Raw genomic sequence first — 20191 nt, 5'->3', positions numbered from 1 at the left:
ATTCTTTCCAAGTTAGATCTTGGGGCATCACATAGAGAACACAAGATTTTTACGTGAAAAACCTTAGAAAAGGGAAAAACCACGTGTTCATGCCCAATTGAAATAATTCCACCAGTATCTGAATAGATTATAAGTATCTGGTTCGTCCTTAAAACTGAGAAAGACCATATTACAGTCATCAACCGTCAGGTTGAAATCTAATTATGTATGGAGATCAGATGAAAGTTCAGGGTCAGTCGGTAGTCCGGCGAAAGTCCGGCATCAATCGATAGCCGCACGAAAGTCCGGTGTCAGTCAGTGGTAGAGCAAAAGTCCAATGTCAATCAGTGGAGACCGGCGAAAGTCCAACGGTGGTCGAGGAATAGTCAGGTGGCAAGAGAGCTATGTTCCTTCTTTTCATTGCTTCAATCCCCACACCATGAGGAATGATGGGTCTATTTATAGTTTTTTTGTGAGTGGCATCACAAGTAAATAGGAGGAATATCAAGGATAAGTTGGGAGTGGTTTGAATGGACGACCGATATTGATCCCATGATTGTGAGAATTTAAATGTATTAATGATATTAAAATTTGGCGATCTTAGGCTCAGTAGATTTGTCTCGTCGAGCCGCTCGATTCGACTATATGCATGTCACATTTGGAAGTCGTTTGATCATCCAATTTATCATTTGAACAATCTAAATGCATTGCAGGTCTTTGATTTGGGCTCGTATTGAGTTGAATTTGGTATCATTGGGTCCGTATTTTCAATACATTTAATTCAACTGTAAGTTTGTTGAAATCAGAGTTTACATGATTCCATATTTAATTTTGAATGTTTCCAACCGAATTTAGCCTTTATATTCACGCCCGATCAAGATAATTTTTGATGATATATCAATAATAATTCGATAATTCTCTAACTTAGATAATTAATAGATCCTTCACCCTATGAATATACATATCAAAATAGCAATAATTCACATGCCAAATAATTAGTGATTTTCTAGGAGGAATTTCTTCAAGAGGGTATTTGTGAGCACTTTTTTATTTGATGTGATTTGAATAAAATAAGAAAAATTGATAAAATTATGTTGCTTAATTCATCAATAAATAATAATAATAGTAATAATAAATGAGTTAATGCTACTAGAAAAACAAAGAAAATCTAAAAGAATTTAAAAATTTAAAGTACTATATAGTGCACTTAGATTTTGTTTGAGACAATTTTCTTACTATTTTTTAAAATAGCTTTATAATAAAAAAAATTTCATGTTTGTAATAAAAATTTGATTAAATAAGCAATAAAAAAACTGTCCTAAATGAAGACTTTTTTTCGTTGTTATAGATGCAGGAGAACTCCTTAATTTTAACTCCAAAAATTAAACATATACAAAACAAATATGAGCATTTTGGCTGAATTTGCTCTAGAATTTTGAAGAATATTTATTGTAAAAGAAAATAACATGACCATCTTGACCACAAAGCAAACCTCAAAAAACTATCTTGAATAACATTTTCCAAAATCTCCTTTTTTTCCATTTTTTTTTCTTGCGCATTGATGATGATGTGGATGCCTACATGACCTCTTTAAAGTTTACATGGTGTGTGAAAATCAAAGAAAAAACACAATTCAAAAAGAACTGTGAAAGGAAGTTACTATACTGAACATCACAATCTATATTTCAAATAAAACATTGATAAAAAATATATATTTTACAAGTAAACATTTTCCTTCACTGCAGATTTTCTTTCAACAAATCAACCTCTGAATTAGTTTGTAATAGAAGCTAATCATTAAATTAACTAAACACATGCTAATCAATACTATGATCAAAAGCAAAAAGAAAAAAAAAAAAAAACTCATAGGCTTAATTTGAGACGGCTTTCTTACTACTTCTTCAAGCAATTTTCTAGTTTAAAAATTAAAATTTTTGTACTAAAAAACTGCTATAAGAAGCAGTAAGAAAGCCGTCCCAAATAAAGTCATAGTTATAATCCTGAATCTCTAAAAGAGCATATACACATTCATTATTGATCTTCTTTAGTTCTGCAATTGCTCATCACTCATGTACAAATTGATAAAAAAAGCACTGCCTACAGTTGTTTAAAAATGGTAAGCAAAATTATAAAAAAAATCTAGCAAAGAAAAGCTATTTAAGGAGTTCTCTTCTCCTTCACTGAGGTTTGATAAGCTGAACAGGAGCTGCAGGAATGCGTACCCACCATTCTCTTAGTCTTCTGATCAACTTCTCACTGCTTCTTTTCCTCATTGGCATCTCTCTGGTATAAAATTCAAGAAGCAGTATCATGACCAAGTACCTCAAAGGCACAAAGATGAATATTACAGCAATGGGTATCAACGTATATGCAACTTTATTGGTGGTCTGCAAACATAAATTAACATAATTCAAAATAAGTGTCAAAAAATATTATAAAAAAGATATTAGCATAACAAACAAAACGAAACAAATTTGGGTTAGGATATCCTAACCCAAATTTGATTATGATGGAGCTAAAAATTGACATCTGTCACTTCTAATATATTTTGATGATATAAAAATACATGATTTGCAGATGAATTTAGAAATAATGAAGATATTTGATGTGAAATGTATGAAAAAATAATAAAAATTTAAGGCGATTATATGTAAATATCATTAAAAATTTGACATATATTTGTTGAATTCAAATTTATATGTGGTTGATAACCGACTTTCCTAACTTTTCTAACCAGTGAGTTGGAACGTGTATGTAAGATGAGGAGTGTATGGAGAATAGAGAAAAAGAGCTATATGTCTCCATCAAGTAAAGCATTCGCCATCAATAAAAGAAAAATCTATGAACATGCTTTCTCATTGTGAAATCCCTTAATAAAAAAATTGAACTCATAAATTGTTAGACCAATCCACTAGACCGGTCCAGCCGGCAGTGAAAGGGAAATGAGTAATTATGATCAAAGGGGGGATGAATTTAAAAGGGGAAGAGTTTATTATGAGAAGGTGGGAATTTGATGAAAGGCTTAGGTATGAACGTAAAAGTGATGATTGGGATACTTGGGGGGAAAAACAACCCATTGGGGAATATGAAATTATGGAGGGAATAAAGGGAACGGAGGCAATCCGAGGGTGAGGAAATTGAAGATGTCAATCTTTGAGGGGGAGGATGCGCATGGGTGGATCTACAAGGTTGAAAGATATTTCGTCGTCAATGAGTCGACGGAGGAGGAGAGACTGACGACAGCATGCCTATGTTTGGAAGGGAAAGCTTTGGCTTGGTACCAATGGAGGGACATGCGACGACCCATATGGAGTTGGAGGGAGTTCAAGAATTGTTTGATAGAACTTTTCCAAACTGGTAGGGGAGGAAACTTTTATGAGAAGTTCTTCGCCTTGATGCAGGATGGTTCAGTGATAGAGTATGGGAGAGGTTCGAGTATCTTGCTAATCGATTGGATCAACTTTCTGAGATAGTGCTAGAGGGAAACATCATGAAGAGATTGATACCAGAGATCCGAGCAATGGTTAGAGTAATAAGGTTTCATGACTTGGGAGAGGCTATGAAGCTAGTTCAATTGGTAGAAGATCAGATGCATTTGGAGGAAGAGACGAGAGGCAGCAACACAGGACGCCCGTACAGGATGACCACAAACTTATTGAAATCCAAGGAGCCAACACCAGATACTGGGGGACTTTGAAGGAAAAGACTGCAGGAGGAAGACCTGGGGATAACTTCAAGAAGCTCAAAAAAACTGAATTACAGGAGAAGAGGACGAATAGGATCTATTTCAGATGTGATGAGACGTGTACGCCGGGGCACAGGTGTAATGACCGAACTCTTCAGGTTCTTACTGTTTAGGATAAAGAAGTAATGGAGGAGGGTGTCATCTTTCCACCTTGCGGACAAGGTGGATCTTTGTGAGGGGAGTATTGTTAGACCGGTCCACACGGGACCGACCCAGGGCTAATAAAGGCGAAAACCTCTGCCTCTTATACACCCAATTAGACGCCTAAGCAAAATAGAGCAGTTTAGGAAGTTTTTTAGAAAGTTTAGGAAGGAAATTGAATGTAGGGATTGTTTAGAGATTTCCTTTTGAATTGTATGCATTAAATAGTTTGTTTTCCTAGAGTTAGGGCATCTTGAATTCAGGATCTCTTACGTTTAGGTTTCCTTTGGGCTCTAGCGACATCTAGATAATTTGGGAGAGATCGAACCTCCTCTCAAATTGAGGATCAACTGGATCTTGCTATTTTCTTCCGTATATTTGATTATTGCAATAAAAATTATTATTTTTTCTAGTTTTCATTGGAGTTTGGAAGCGTTTTCTCGTTGTTTTCCTAAGATTAATAGGAATTACTTTAGATCTACAAGTGTTTCCTATCATAAACATCGAGGCACCTTGATGATGGGAGAATGGCATTATTTTCAATAGCTTGAACACGGTAGACTCAACACCTGATTTGACACAGACGCTTCGCGCCTTTTTGATATAAAAAGAAAGACAAAGTCTATATATAGTAGAAAGAGGCGCTAGCTCGACCTTCCCTTGACACACCTACGTTTGAAATCATTGAATGTTGTAATTCAAATACATATGTAACGATTACAATTTTATTTAAAACTTCAAAGTTAAGTATACTTGTACAGGAGCACTCCTAGGATGAGTGACCTCATAGGAACTTAGAAAGTTACACCAATGGGACAAAATCTTAAGATTATTAGGACAAAGAGGATAATATCTCGATAGTTGAGAGTTTATATTATTAAAAAATTGTATCAGAGCAATACACCGCTCGGAAGATAGGATCTCTATCTTTAAAATCCTATTTTACTAGTGGATGATTTTGGGCTGAGAAAACTAACGAGGACGTCAATTACTAAGCGGGGAAGAATGTGAAATCCTTAATAAAACAAGCTAAACTCATAAACATTGATACGCCTTTTAGTATAATTGCTAGAATTTTATTAGAATTTATAAAGTCAAGCATGCTCATATTCTTGCACTCCTAGGCAAGGTGGCCTCCTAAGAAGTTATACCCAAGGGACAAAATTGTAAGGTCATTAGGTCAAAATGGAGAAGTTTATGCCGTTACAATGATATCAGAGCAATACACCATCTGAAAGATGGGAACTTAGTGCTCCTATTTTCTTGATAGATGATTTTGGGCTAAGGAAACTAATGAAGATGGCAGTTGCTAAAGTGGGGGATATTGCAAAATCCCTTAATAGAATAATTTAAACTCATAAACATCCAGACAATTTTTGGTGCAACAGTTGAAAGTAAATTATAAACTCTAAATTTAAGTGTGCTTATACATGAGCACTCCGAGGATATGTGACCTCCTGAAAAGTTACACCAATGAGACAAAACCGTGAGGCCATTAGGTCAAAGTGAACAATATCTTGATGGTCGAGAGTTTGAATTGTTACACTCCTTTCAAAGAACATGGCTTCTATAATCAAAACTAGAATTTCATGGCATTAACCTGTATTGATTTTCTCCTTTCAAATAATATAACTATACAATCAAAACTAGTAATTGCTGGCATTAATTAGTATTGGCCTTGAAAAAAATAAAATTGTTTTGATCTCTTAAAGAATATTACTGGACTTCTCTTTGGATGATAAGAATGTTCATACACCATCAAAACTAGTAGTTTTGAAACTCAATAATACTATTGAGGTGTGATTCATCATTATTGCTTTAATACACCATCAAATATTGCCTGTCTAATGGTATCTCTTTTGTTTTTTTGGGACATTTGTCTAATGGTATCTCAGGAATCCTTAAACAAATAAAGTAGAAAAAAATAATGTTAGCTGTATTAAAAGAATCTCTAAACACTAAAAAAATGTACTGAAAATTTTTACAATAATTTCTAAGAAATCATTGATATATCATGCTGATTATTCAGTATGTATTATTATTTTATTATAAAGCTTACTTTGTTTTATAATATAGCTAAAAGATCAAACCTGAGGAAATGCTGCGAGGAGAATAGCTCTCAGCTTGAGAAGAACTATACATCCTGTTTGGACACATGCTTCTAACTGGGAAATAGTTTCTTGTAGTGTCAGAAGTAGCTCAATGGTGCTTCTATTAGGAGGTATTGTGATTTTAAATGGTTCAATTTGTCGCCCCTTTCTGTAACACTTGTTCCACAGCATAACAAATGAGAGGGACAATAAAACGCCGGGCCACATGTACCATATCCAACCTCTAAAATTCATGAAGAAAAATTTAGCATGATAAAAAGATGAACAAAAAAAGAAAAGAAAGGGAAAAACTGTTTGCCGTATTAGACAATTTTATTAATTCTGCAAATTAAAGGTAAACTTATGGAAGTAGAAATTCAAGACCTTACAATAAAAATGCAGATAAATACATTGATAATTTTGTGGCATGAAACAAGAAAGACACTAACAAGCACTTTAACGAGTTATAATAAATATCGTCTGCAAACTTTATTAAATAATATTTTAAGAGTGAGACTACCAACTCTATGCCGGGTGGTCCTATATATATATATATATATATATATATATATCATAAAAGCTAAGTACATGAATCTATATTGCATAAAAAACTAAATAATCTAGGCATGAAAGTAAAGTACATGGTATCTATATTACACAAAATATTGAATATATCGCACGAAATGATCAAAACTTTAAAAGATAACATGAACTCCCATAAATGTTTAATGACCCCTTGTGATTTAGCCTGTGCAATTTTAGACTGAAATATTCTGCATATGCAAGTAAAAATTGTAAATCTATATTCTATAAGGAAAAAAAATTCAGGAGTGCAATGTGAAGCATATACACTAGTAATTGAGAAAAAAATACTTCCAATCAATGACTCTTAGCAAAAACAGACTAGAAAAATAAAATAACCAAGGTTACAAATGGCACCAATAACTAAACTTGCTGGTTCTTGAGTGTTTGTTTTATATTTCAATTGAAATATAACATACAAGTCATTTTCCTCGGAAACGAATTTGATTCGAAACTTGATAGTTAAAAAAAATCACTATTTCTTTCAAACCCGCAAGGAAAAACCCAATCTACGTTAAGAAAAAAAGGAATATTACCTGTACATAATATACAAGATCAAAAGCAAAAACAATGTTGACTTTAAGTTATCATGCCATTCTGTTAAAGAATAGAGCCATTTGCCAAATTCAACCACTGGAAAAAGCAACTCCTACAGAAATAAGATAATAACTATAGTCAAGTTAAAATCAATTTAAGCAATTTTGGATGCCTATGAAAAAAATCACATCATTTAAATTAATTATGAAGAATAAGGTACTTAAGATTAAAATTTTCATAAAATCAAATACAAATGGCTAAAATATCAAATTAATTCCATTAGGGCATATTCAATATATGTATGTATAAGTTCAATAGTTGAGGGTTTTGCACCCATTCGCCATTGAGATGGGAAGGTTGACAGCATTTAGTTAATAAACAAACAGTGGGATAGTCTCTCACAGATAGCGTCAAGTTAATGCATACTAGAATATTGAGATCCAATACACAAACATGAGTTACAAATAATGCATGGGAGACTCATAAATTTTTCTATAGAAATCTAAACCATTAGACCTACCACACATTAAATAATTCCATTATTTTAAGTTAAAGAATTATAAAAGTTCACCCTTCAAGATAGCAGAAGCCAAGAATACAATGTAAAAGATTTATACGGAGAATATCTGTGGTGTTAGAACTTAGAAGGGAGTTTATGAATGTTGAGGTTGATGATGGACATCGGTTGTTGGAAGAAAACAGATGTTACCAATTGCGCGAAGGATAGCATCGGGCATTGAATTGACGACAAATGATGGGTGTTAGTCGATAACAAAATTTTGATGACATGCAATAATGGATGTCAAATGTCAAGTAAGGTAGTCCACGTAGTCCTTGACTTAATGAAGGGGGGATACCGTGATATATAGTGCAACCAAGATGGCAAAGAGAAGTCTCAAAGAGCATAAAACTAGATACAATCGGTTGGTGTTCCAAATACTGATTGGAACCCTGAAAATTCTCTACAATCATGGAATTATACCTATCATAAAACTATCTAGAGTGTGTAAAAATAAGTCCTATTATTGATTACATGATGGAAATTTTCCTCATTTTTATCTGAATCTATCAAATCAAAGCACACATTGAATTATACTGCATGGTGAATTTGCACAAGAAGGGTTGATCAACCTCCTTGATAGTGATTCGATCGAGTTAGAACAGTTGTTGGATAACGAGCTCTGATTTAAAAGTTTTTAATGTTATGTAAATCATTGCAAAGAGATGGTTGTATGATTAGAAATATGGTGGAATCACAATTTATTTGGTCCACTTAATTTCTAGAAGTTTATATAACTGTTTTGGGTGCTTCAAGTCTTTATTTTGGTGTCAAACTTAGTTCTTGATCAAGGAAGATCATGGAGCCTTTTCAATGATAGAATATAAGTTCAGTTGTTGCTTAAAAGAAGTCAAATATTAGAGAAAGGGGAAGAGCACCTAAAGTCCTTTAAGCTTAAAAATAAAGCTACAACTGGTGCTCTATCAATATCTTTCATTAATGCAAGTATCAAATGGAAAAAGACTAGGTTTTAAGAATTACCTTGATCAAAGATAATTTTGTATCAATATCTTCCACTTTAACCTGATCCAATGTTGCTTGTGCTGCCTCAGCCCTACCAGAATAGCATATCGTTTTTATAACTGCCTTTCGTAATGAACTTGTCTCACCAACATGAACATCCCCTTGCAAAATCTCTATATCTTCATGCCAATGTTCATTTGGCAACAATGTAAATCCCAGTTTTTTAAGTGCATACAGAGTGAAAGGGAATGGGCAATTGTGCATCCTTTCGATAGATGAATCCTCAAAGGCATCATAGTCATGAGATCGAGCAAGCAGAAGTTCCAAATGATTATATAAAGCTTCTAATATATTGTCACCTTTTGGAAGTTTTTCTGCTAAGTTAAACAGGAGTGTAGTCCTAAATTCCGTGGGAATGACATGGAATTTATCTTTCATAACATGAAACCTGAAGATGCCTAAAATAGCCATTGAAAGAGCTTCTTCCCTTTGAAAATGTTTCAGATTGAATTTCCTAACAAATCTATGAGCATATAAAACTTCCCGGACGATTGCAAGCCAGTAATCTCTCCTTGAATGCCCAATGATTTGAGGAAACTCAAAAAAGATTGGTTCTGTTCTGTTACACAAAACTTAGTTAGACTAGTTTCTAACAGTCATTTCCACAATAATAAAACATTACAACACTTACAGAGAACTTGCTTTGTACATCACAGCATTATCAAAGAGATGCGCGCCCCATGGCCCAGTCAGTTCACGTTTCACCACTTGCTTTAAATCTGTTGCCAAGTCATACCTAATAGCTTTGTCATATGAGCCAACCCCAAATCGCTCGAAGTAAAGGGCATGGCTGGTCAATGTTAACCTTCCTGCTATCAAGAATATATCCCTAAGATTTTTAAATATAAATTAATCAGCAAAACTGGCCACAAGGGAGACACTTAACCAGGTGATGTGGACATTCCAATATGTTGCAGTACTAAATTAGTGGGCATTGTGCCATGAAAATCTAATATAATTTCTTCATGAGCGAGATGAAGAGACGAAATTGATGCTGGCCCTTTGAAACATCTTGCAGAATTGAACACCCTGAAAGATCAAATGGTTTGAGTTCATCATCATAACATTGTAAAATCATTACTTGAAAGTTGAAATACAAACAGTCACCTTTAGCTTAAAATATACTGATGCTGTAAATTAATCAATTTGTAGGAGTTGATTATTAATTGGGCAAAGTATTGCAACTGTCCAATGGTTTCTTTTAGTTCTTCAAAAGATAAAAGTAAAAAAAAAAAAAAAAAACAGCGTAAAAAGAAAAAAAAATGTTAAATTCTGAAATTACTCTTTGTTAATTAAATAGCTTTGCGCTACAAATTGGTTAGTGCAAATTCAAATTTAAAGCTTAACAAAACGTGGTGACATGGAATTAAATTCTGAATTTTTATTTTATCAAAGATATTGGAGTTATTTTAGGCCTTTTAGATTTCGTTATCTTATTAGGATTGCAGGCAAATTTGTAGCATTTGTTAGCAGTTTAATAAATCTGTATTAGCGATTTGTTAGTATTAACTATTAAATCAAAATTACTGTTCACGGACGTTGAACAACTCACAGAATAATAAAACCGGCTTTACTCCTTTTCTCTTACATCTTACCCTCCTTTCCACCCGTCCAACAACTTTACATAAAAATTTCAGATTTTCTATATAATTTAAATTTCAAATTTGTATTCAAAATTCTAAAAAAACCTTCAAGTCTTCCTAAACCTCTTCCATGTGTTCCTTCAAGAAACTAAAAATAAACCTTCAAAATTTAAAGTTGTCATAATCCTATCCTAGTAAGGCCATCATTCCGTGGCAGATTGCATTCAAAAAGTATGGAAAGTGAGTGGGAATAGGTGGGTATGACATCCCGAAAGTCATCATGGATGGGCGTGGGTGGGCGAAGCCCGTCCGAGTAAAGCATGGATACCCATTACAGGACCCCATGTAGGGCTTTGTTTGACTGGAAGCTTGGGTTGAGGTCGGATGGGGTAGAGGCGTATGGGTTCAGATATGTTGGAGGATGAGGCAGCTATAAGGGTCGGTGCAGAGAAGGAAGAGGGCGCGAGTTCGGTTGGTGATTATGGAGGTAGGGGGCTCTCTCTCTCTCTCTCTCTCTGGACCGAAGGAATCAGAAGGAGTGCGGCTGCAAGCAAGGCATCGGAGAGGGTAGAGTTCGGATAGAGGCGTGAGGGTTTTTGAAGTCGGAAGGTTAATGGGGTTTCGACGAGCGGTTTGACGCGGGTCTTGCAGTCGGAGATGAGAGGGGAGGCGGGGTTTGCTGAGATCGAGAGCAGCGGAGGGAGCTTTGTGTGGAGGAAACGAAGTAGTAGCCCGAAGGCTTCATTTCATTCGCGTTTTAAAGACCAAGACAAAGGCGGGCTCGAGGTACGCATGCGATGACTGCAACGACGCCATTTACACAGGGTATGGGCGTGACATTTGTATGTAAAAAAGGCCTCCTGCAAGGGCCTGTAATCATTTGCATTTGTTATGCATCTTATATGTTGTTTGCTTGCAGATAACATGTAGCATGTATATGGGTCTCCCACAGCGGCCCGTGGGAGCTTGTATTTGATGTAGTCATTTTGCATTTTGCTTGTGAACTCCACTTCGGGCATACAACGGGTCTTTTATGATAGCTTGTAGGAGCTTGTGTTTGGCATAGTCCTTTATGGATTTCTCCTTATAGATGACATGCAGTGTGTATGGTGGACTTGTATAATTAATGTTTGTTTGCAATCAACATCACCTATTTGCATCATTTGTTCACTCCATATTGGTCGTTATTCATGATCAAGGTGTTCCATAACATTGCTTACAATGATATTCATTGAAGAGAACTTCGGAGTAATGTTAGCAATCAGAGTGTATTCTTCTATCGCTTCCCCTTTCATCATTCGTAGGTAGGACATGTTTGGGACATGTTCATCACAACTCTCTTACTCATGTCTATTGATGTCTCATTAAACTCAATGGCCTCAATAGTTTATAAAGGCTTGATGCAACTATTTATAAACCATTTTAACTTCACTATTCTTGGATGAGATGTTAGGGATTTCCCACACCATGAGTCTTCGTTTTCTTGCACTTTGTTCGGATGCTGCAAGTTAATTAATCTTTACTATTGTTTACAATCATTCATAAGCATTGCTATGTTCACTACACATCGTAGAAGATCGATTTGTTTACTTGTATATTGATTTTTACTGTTTACGAAATATGGTATGCTTGACTGTATGAAGATGTTGTAATTTTCATGCATTTTATGCAATCTGCTTATGATTAATGTACATCATACTCATCTTGTTCCCACAAATGAGTTGTTGTGCTTTATGAAAATCTTGTATTCATGCTCACAATCATGTGTGGGTCGTTGCCCTTCTTTGCATATCAACAATCACATCCACTAACAGCTCTCCCTTTTAATGCTTTCAAGCTTCTCTAACATAGACTTGTGAGTTGATTGATATGAACACCACTAGTTTCATATTGTTTCTATGTGGATTAGAAGTTCTGCAACATTTTCTACAATCAAATTGCATATTCATATTGCTTGTTGCTTGTGAATGGGATATAAGAATTATCTTTGTCCAATATGTCTCTTCATTTGCTCACAAGTGATTTGTATTTGTAGTCCTTTGGCTCATCACAAGCCTTCACACATTCTTGTGCAATTTAGTTTGTGCATTTCATCATCTTAGCTCTAATTCATTGAAGTCCAATAGCTTGCAAGTTTGAGTCCCTTGTAGTTCAAATTAAGTCCTTGCTTACATGATTAATGTTGTTGTATTGCAAAATTACAAGCTTCATTTTAAATATTTAAATTATGTTACAAGCTATTAATTTGATGTTCAAATTATAGCTCAGTTCACCATCATTTGTTTAATGTGCAAGCTTAAACCATTAGAGTTTAGTTCGAGTCCAAAGTACAAGTTCAAGCGATAGGTTATAGAAGGTCTTCGGCTCCTGTTCAACACAGGGGGAGATCGGGTTGGGTTCTTAGCAAGGTGGAGAGTCGAGATTGCAGTAAAGGGTAAAGGGTTGAGGCAAGAGGCGACGTCGGCTATAGGTAAGGGTCGGACGATCGTTTGACTGCAGAGCCCTGCATTGGGTACCCATACCACACCCACCCAAATACCCTCATACCCAATGGGAATGAGTGGGTATGGGTACGCTTATGACCTTGTGGGTGGGTATGGTTGGGTACTCAACATCAAGGGATAAATCGATTTACATTGCTAATCACTGTATATATTATATTACTGTAATCTTTACTATGTAGTGTGCAGCACTTAACCACACTGCGACTATGGTAAATATTGATATGCAGAGCTTGAAAGTTTACAATCAAAGCAAAGGGCAACAAGCCTCAAGGCCATCATTCCGTGACAGATTGCGTTCAAAAAGTATGGAAAGTGAGTGGGAATAGGTGGGTATGACATCCCGAAAGTCACCACGGGTGGGCGTGGGTGGGCGAAGCCCGTCCGAGTAAAGCATGTATACCCATTCCAGGACCCCCATGTAGGGCTTTGTTTGACTGGAAGCTTGGGTTGAGGTCGGATGGGGTAGAGGCGTATGGGTTCAGATATGTTGGAGGATGAGGCAGCTATAAGGGTCGGTGTAGAGAAGGAAGAGGGCGCGAGTTCGGTTGGTGATTATGAATGAGGTAGGGGATCTCTTTCTCTCTTTGGACCGAATGAATCAGAAGGAGTGCGACTGCAAGCAAGGCGTTGGAGAGGGTCCGGAGGTCCGGCTTGTGAGAGAGTTCGGATAGAGGCGTGAGGGTTTTTGAAGTCGGAAGGTTGATGGGGTTTCGGTGAACGGTTTGGCGTGGGTCTTGCGGTCGGAGATGAGAGGGGAGGCGGGGTTTGCTGAGATCGAGAGCAGCGACGGGAGCTTTGTGTGGAGGAAGCGAAGTAGTAGCCCGAAGGCTTCATTTCATTCGCGTTTTAAAGACCAAGGCAGAGGCGGGCTCGAGGTATGCATGCGATGACTGCAACGGCGCCGTTTACATAGGGTATGGGCACGGGATTTGCCTACAGGTAACAATTCAAAACCCCTTTTTTATTTTTATTTTTTTGTTTTGTCCGTTGGCTGCAGCATGGAGGTCAGCTGTGCCCTTTCTTCTTTTGTCTCTAGGTAGTTGAAGTTTTAACTTGTTCATTATCTTGCATAACTCTTCAATTTTAATATGCCTTAAATCTTTTTATAATTTAATGGTGGTACAGAGGTTGTTTGAATGTTTTTTTTTTTTTGTTTTGTCCGTTGGCTGCAGCATGGAGGTCAGCTGTGCCCTTTCTTCTTTTGTCTCTAGGTAGTTGAAGTTTTTTTTTTTTTTGGGACATTTAGGCCATTTAAGGCAAACTCACACACACAATTCATACACATGGACTCGAACTTTGGACTTCTTAGTTGGAAGCCTAAGCTCTCAACCAATAGGCCAAGGGGAGTTGTGTTAGTTGAAGTTTTAACTTGTTCATTATCTTGCATAACTCTTCAATTTTAATATGCCTTAAATCTTTTTATAATTTAATGGTGGTACAGAGGTTGTTTGAATGTTTTTTTTTTTTTGCATTGTTGTGCTTTCTTAACAATGCAGCTTAGTGTATCTACTGAGGCTCATTTATTTCAACTTTTCTCTAACTTTTCTATACAAAAAATTGCTTCTTGAAAGCAGGTAGCTGTTTGGATGGCTATTTTTGACATGCTATATGAAAAACTACATGTTCAAATCAATGGTGAGAAGTTAATTTTTGACAATAGTTTTGAAATAGTTGCTGGAATATACTTTCTAAAGGCAGTGATGCAAAGGACAATAATGCCCTTAAAATCTATACGCCTACCCATTTGAAACATACAAAATAATGAATCAGGCATTTTTTTTTCTTTTAGATGATGAAATTGTTCCACAACAATTTTTACCAAACAAGAATTTTATTATCTGGTTTTTATGCAACATCTGCACCACAAATTCAACGAAACAACTTCAACTATTATACTCACAACAACTACTTACAATTGCTTTACTATATAAATTTTCCAACTAACCATACTGACACCAACAACTGAACCAAAAGAGCCCTTAAGTAAACTAAAGCATATGCTTTGTTGGTGCCTTGCGCTTCAAAGCAAAAAATCCCTATGGTTAAATTATAGGAAATATTTTGTATCTTACTTTTTATATGTTTACTGGTGAAAGATAACACAAAATTTATATCCGTGGAAACCTCTAAACTTCTTTGTCATGTAACTTATTTTTACTAAAAAACTGAAAGTTCTCATTATAAATTTATAAGAAAATTCATTATTGATGGAATTGATTCAGAAGTTAAGAGAGCGTACTTATTTAGGCATTTCAGATACTTGTCATATATCAGCAAATGAAGTTGCCCGCCTGAAGAACTAGTGAGTGCATCAAAAAGGTTGTGGACGGTGATTGAATCGGCTATAGCAGGGCAAGCAGGAGCTATTTTGGCAAAGGCTTCTAATCCAACAGTATTTTTGTAATCCACCTGAATAGCAACATTGCGGAAATATTAACATGAAGTTAGAATTTTCATATAAAGGTTTTTAACTGCATGATAATGAGGCTTAGTTTTTTACTGCTATTGTGATAGGAAAAGCAGATAACCAGAAAAAGTATTTATTCGAAGAAGGCATTGACCAACTTTTAACCTGATCTTCCCAAAATTTATTTTAGGCAAACTACTTTAAGGAAAGAAGAAAAAAAATTGTTATTGAGAACACAGTTTTTAAAAATTTATAACCGCGAAACAGAAAAGCATAAACTACGAAGCTCCCTCAAAATGTGATGTGAAATTTGTTGATGGTTACCTGGACAGCCATGCTTGTAGCGCTTATATAAAATAATGATCCACCATCCTCCTCAATTATTGGATACTTACAGAAGGAAGATTCCTATAATTGCAAAGACCATCTTGTAAGAATAGAGGAAAAGAAAATCACATTTCAATTACTTGAGAACAGAAAGCAACATAATTGAACAAAGAAATTCAAATGGATCGAGTGTACTCAAATCATAAATGAGCTCCATATAAAAATCTTCTACTAAAAGAACTTGGGCATCTCACTTGTAGCAAAGCTTCACTATCTGTGTCTGGGGTTTCCCATGCAAGCATCATCTCAAACATTAAGCGGCGAATCGATTTGTTACCAAGTAGTTCTAGTTGTTTAGTTATCACAAGAAGTGTCTTGTAAGAACAAAATTCTATGATATTCCGAAAATATTTTGATTGAAGTTTGACATTGTCAGAAAGTTCATTCTCAAAAGACTCCAGCAGCCTAGCTGTTGAAATAAGCAAAATCCTGAAAACATCATTCAGTGATTTAGTTTCCCATCAAACTCCAGATGGCAATATCAGCCATCAGGCAACTTAATATGATGAAAATAAAGTTCAGTAAAAGTAAACCCCAAAAAACAAAAAAAAAAATCCTTTTAACTTCTTGTTCTTTAATGTGAGCAAGAGAGTGGCTCATCATGAATTTCGTACTGGATTTACAACGTAAAAGCACTTGGAATAAGGTACTTAAATATGGAAAGCATTCTTACATTCATAGACATCTAATTTTGTTTTGTACTTTTCATGTAATGAATTTAATCCTAAGATATCACATTGAAGAAGAGCTTCTCCTCAAATAGATGCACATGGTTTCAAACTATTAAATGGGCTCTATACTGTAGACCCCTCCAAGTACCAAGAATAGAGTTCACCAGAATCGGAGAAAATTGATTTAGTGTATTTCATTTCAACATGTATAAAATTTATTCAATGTTAGAAAAGCATCTGATAAGAACACTATGAAATCATAAAATATAATTAATTATGATATTATTACTGATATATCATCAAAACATTATCTTGATCGGGCACCAATCTTGAGACAAAATTAAGTTGGAAACTTCCAATATTAAATTCGGGACCATCCGATTTCAGCAAACTTGTAGTCGAATTGGACGTCTCAAAAATACGAACCCAACGACACCAAATTCGACTCAATCCGAGCCCACATGGGTCTAAATAGAAGACTCGAAGCGTATTGGGAAGGTTCAAACCATAATTTGGATTACCAAACGGTTTCCGAACATGACATGCTTATAATCTAATCGTTGCAGTTCAATGATAACTTTATGCTTATGTAGTATGGGTGTAGAAAAAGTTCATTGTTTGTGAATAGTTGCGGTTCAACTCACTAAGACTTCGTTGGGACGGCTTTTTTACTGTTTCTTAAAACAACATTCTAATACAAAATTAAAAATTTTTGTACTAGAAAGCTGCTTTAAGAAGCAAAAAGAAATCAGTCCCAAACGAAGCCTATGTAATCTGTATTCAACTCAATAATTAAGTAAATGGGGCAAGCTTGAACATATATTTTGAGCCAGTTTTCTTCATAAGTCAACAAACAGATCTATATTCGATTGCGTTCGACTCATCAAGGCTATATATATATATATATATATGGCTGAAGCTCGGCTAGTTTACACCCTTATTATCTATTAAGACATATATTTGTGAGGAACAGGGTACGCCTATGTTTAACGGGCCTGAGATTAAAATAGTAAACATACGCTAACATTCTAAATTTCAAATTCAATCAAAATATTAAATGCCATTGGTATAGCTACTCGTGTCTTCCTCTTCTTCCTTGTATGCTTCGAATGTCAGCTACTCTGGATTTTATAACAAGATTAATTAAAGCATTACATTAATTTAATCCTCTAAGATTTAAGCGATTACTCCAACCAATTAATTATCCATTACCGTCGCTGAAAAAAACTAAATCCAGGGACGAGATTCCGACCTTCAACAGAAAGGCATAAGGATCACAATGTGATTATATTGATCCCATGGGAGAGCTCATTCCAATGGATAAAATAGATTAAGTAATAAAAAACAGGCAGAATGAAAAAAAGAAAAGAAAAAGAACGCAAATGGATGAAAAAGGGTCTAAAAGGATTCCTGCAACACCGACGGATAACTGAATTAGCGATGGTCGATAAACCATTAATGTGTTCTCCTCCTTCGTTTGTCTCTTCCATATCTAAATCCATCTTGCTCTCTTCTTTTTCTTGTTCTTGCTTTCCCTCTTCTCGCTCCTGTCACTCTCTCTCTCTCTCTCAAACCCGTCCATGGATGGCCTTTAAAATAAAAAGGAAAAGAAACAAACAAGAACCCCTTCGAAGTTGGTCACGACTCCCAGAGAATGATCAAATTATATTTGTTTGACACGTGTCATTTTAATTTTCTTTTGCATCGTTAAACTTATATTTAGAATTTAGGGTTATTCGAAACATTTATAAATGTGGCATCCTAAACAATTAAATATTTTCTCATTGAGAGTTGCTTCTTAGGCTCTGAATCAATTTGAATTTAAACTTATTCAGATCTTAGATATCCTATATATTTCCAGCATCTTACTGAGCTTTCATTCATGTAATTAGATATCCTTTATTCATTGCAAGCACTGACAAGTTTATATATAATTTATTCGAGTTCTTGTGAAACATTGAGCTTTTTATCTTGCTTAAAGTATAATTGTGAACAAATATATCTCATAAGAAAATATATGTGAACTTTCTTTTTGAGATAAAATTATCAACCCCTAAATTCGTGGAGAAATATGTGTGAACTTTCTTTTTTAGATAAAATTATCGACTCCTAAATTCATGGACTACTTGTTGAAGTTCTAGATGAATAAAATTGGTTTGAACTCAAATTTGATTTTATCTTGGAGTTATGGCGAAGTTATTTTCTCATTCACCCTTTAGCTCCTACAAGGCGAAGGCATCTACTAAGGGAAATTTTCAAAGGGAATAGTAGCATGTAAGGAGAATATTTACATTTGGATAAACCTCACTAGGCAAGGCGTGTCACAACCCAACCCGATTATGACAAAGTCCTATCATATTGAGATGTGACAGACAAATCCCAAGATCCAATTTTTAAAAAATTTAGATTCTCTTCGATATTCATTTTAAATAAACTATTGAAACATCAAAATATTGAAAATAAACTCATATGTAAGATTTATTTCATTTCATCAAAATATATTTACAATACAGTACATGACTACATGCAAAAGTTACATAACTAAATTATAAAATAGTCATAACTGTATAAAAATCAAAATAAGGAAATACCTATGAACTCAAATCTTGTCATGAACTACTAATTAACAATCTCCTTCCCTTTTCCAGATCCTGAAAACTAAAAGTAAAACTTAGTGAGCTACAACAGCTCAGCAGACCACAATTTGATCTAAATTTCTAAGTTCTTTTATTAAATATTTTGTTGAATATTTAAAGCAATTAAATGGAGTCAAATAAATCATTGTGCTGAAATGTAATAAGAGCATAATAATTATCCAATTATTTAAAAAATAATACTTAGTAGATAGATACATTATAATTCTAATCATAAAGCATTTTATATCACATTTTTCTGACCTAGATAGAATCTTAAAGGATTTTGGTTCTTTATGACTCTATTTTGTGCTTATAGTACCAGAACATGCCCGTAGACATCAGAATATGACTTATAATTATCAGAGTATACTTTGTAGACATCAGAATATTCCTTGATACAGACATAATCTCAAAAGTTTCTGACCCTTTATCTCTCTCCAGCATATATAATTTAATCACATATACATATTTCTCATCATATTATAATAGTTAAAGTGTAATTGAGCATGTGTTAGAATTACACATTTTTTTCTAACGATATGCAACATAAAATCCTACTAAGAAAAAATACAAATTTTTTAAATAATTAAATTACTAGAGATTGTATAAAATAATACTTTATGGTTTTTATCGTACTACAATACTATTTTTCAATATCCATATAATTTTATATTTAATAAACTTCTCACAAATTTTAAAACACCCATTGTAAAATTTCTAAATATTCAAAATGCCCATAATCATAATATCTGTAATATATAAAAAGCTATGTTGAGAAAGTTTTACCAGTACAAAGTTCTATGCATGTTTCACTAACATAAACAAAAATTTGATCAAAAAATTAGATAAAAACTTGGTATTTTTTAAAATTGAGATTTGTGTAATATGACATATCTCAAGATGAACAAGTTTATTGGCTGGGCCGACGAAATAAAACATCTTGAAGTCATCCAAAATCGGGTTATTCTCTTCTCTCTCCTCTATTTCTTCCCTAATTTCCCTAAGCAGATTTCTGTTGCCGAAAAATGGAAATGACTAATGAAATTTTAATGCCATTTAATATAATTAAGTTAGCGAGTTTTGATATTATATTAAAATATTAAATAATTATTTTAATTGTTTAGCATTAAAATACTAATTTCATATACATTCTTTTATATCTTCAAATTCAGGAATTCAAAAATTACAAGAAAACTAATAAATTAGCTAATCGGGGTTATTTTGATAAATTAGAAAAAAAAAAAAATAGAATTAATTAGATAATTTTCCAATTAAAAATTTTAAAAAATTTCAATGTTTTTTTTTAAATTTCTGCCTATATTTATTTCAATAGGGGCATTATGCGGA

General features: G+C 34.3%; 1 protein-coding gene across 1 annotated transcript; it reads right to left on the bottom strand.

Annotated features, from left to right (window-relative positions):
• Positions 1–1984: 1984 nt before the first annotated feature.
• LOC110110662 lies at positions 1985–16524 on the bottom strand. Its single transcript, XM_028701156.1, has 9 exons — positions 15732–16524; positions 15475–15558; positions 14983–15152; positions 9543–9685; positions 9288–9465; positions 8615–9215; positions 7074–7186; positions 5956–6199; positions 1985–2366 (listed from the first exon to the last, which is right to left on the bottom strand). The coding sequence occupies exons 1-9, from the start codon at positions 15789–15791 to the stop codon at positions 2157–2159; spliced, it is 1803 nt and encodes a 600-aa protein (XP_028556989.1). The 5' UTR covers positions 15792–16524; the 3' UTR covers positions 1985–2156.
• Between the last annotated feature and the right edge of the window lie 3667 nt (positions 16525–20191).

This window comes from Dendrobium catenatum, unplaced genomic scaffold (assembly GCF_001605985.2).
Source record: "Dendrobium catenatum unplaced genomic scaffold, ASM160598v2 fragScaff_scaffold_1639, whole genome shotgun sequence".
NCBI classification, from domain to species: domain Eukaryota; kingdom Viridiplantae; phylum Streptophyta; class Magnoliopsida; order Asparagales; family Orchidaceae; genus Dendrobium; species Dendrobium catenatum.
This window is presented reverse-complemented; position numbering and strand designations above follow the sequence as displayed.

Bases quoted from the DNA above. Each gene is read 5' to 3' on its own strand.
- LOC110110662 (XM_028701156.1), bottom strand. From the start codon at position 15,791: ATGTTTGAGATGATGCTTGCATGGGAAACCCCAGACACAGATAGTGAA. The intron at 15,559-15,731 runs GTGAGATGCCCA...TTGCAATTATAG, and splicing joins ATAGTGAAGCTTTGCTACAA to GAATCTTCCTTCTGTAAGTA. The intron at 9,686-14,982 runs GTACGCTCTCTT...TTGATCTTTCAG, and splicing joins TATCTGAAATGCCTAAATAA to GGTGTTCAATTCTGCAAGAT.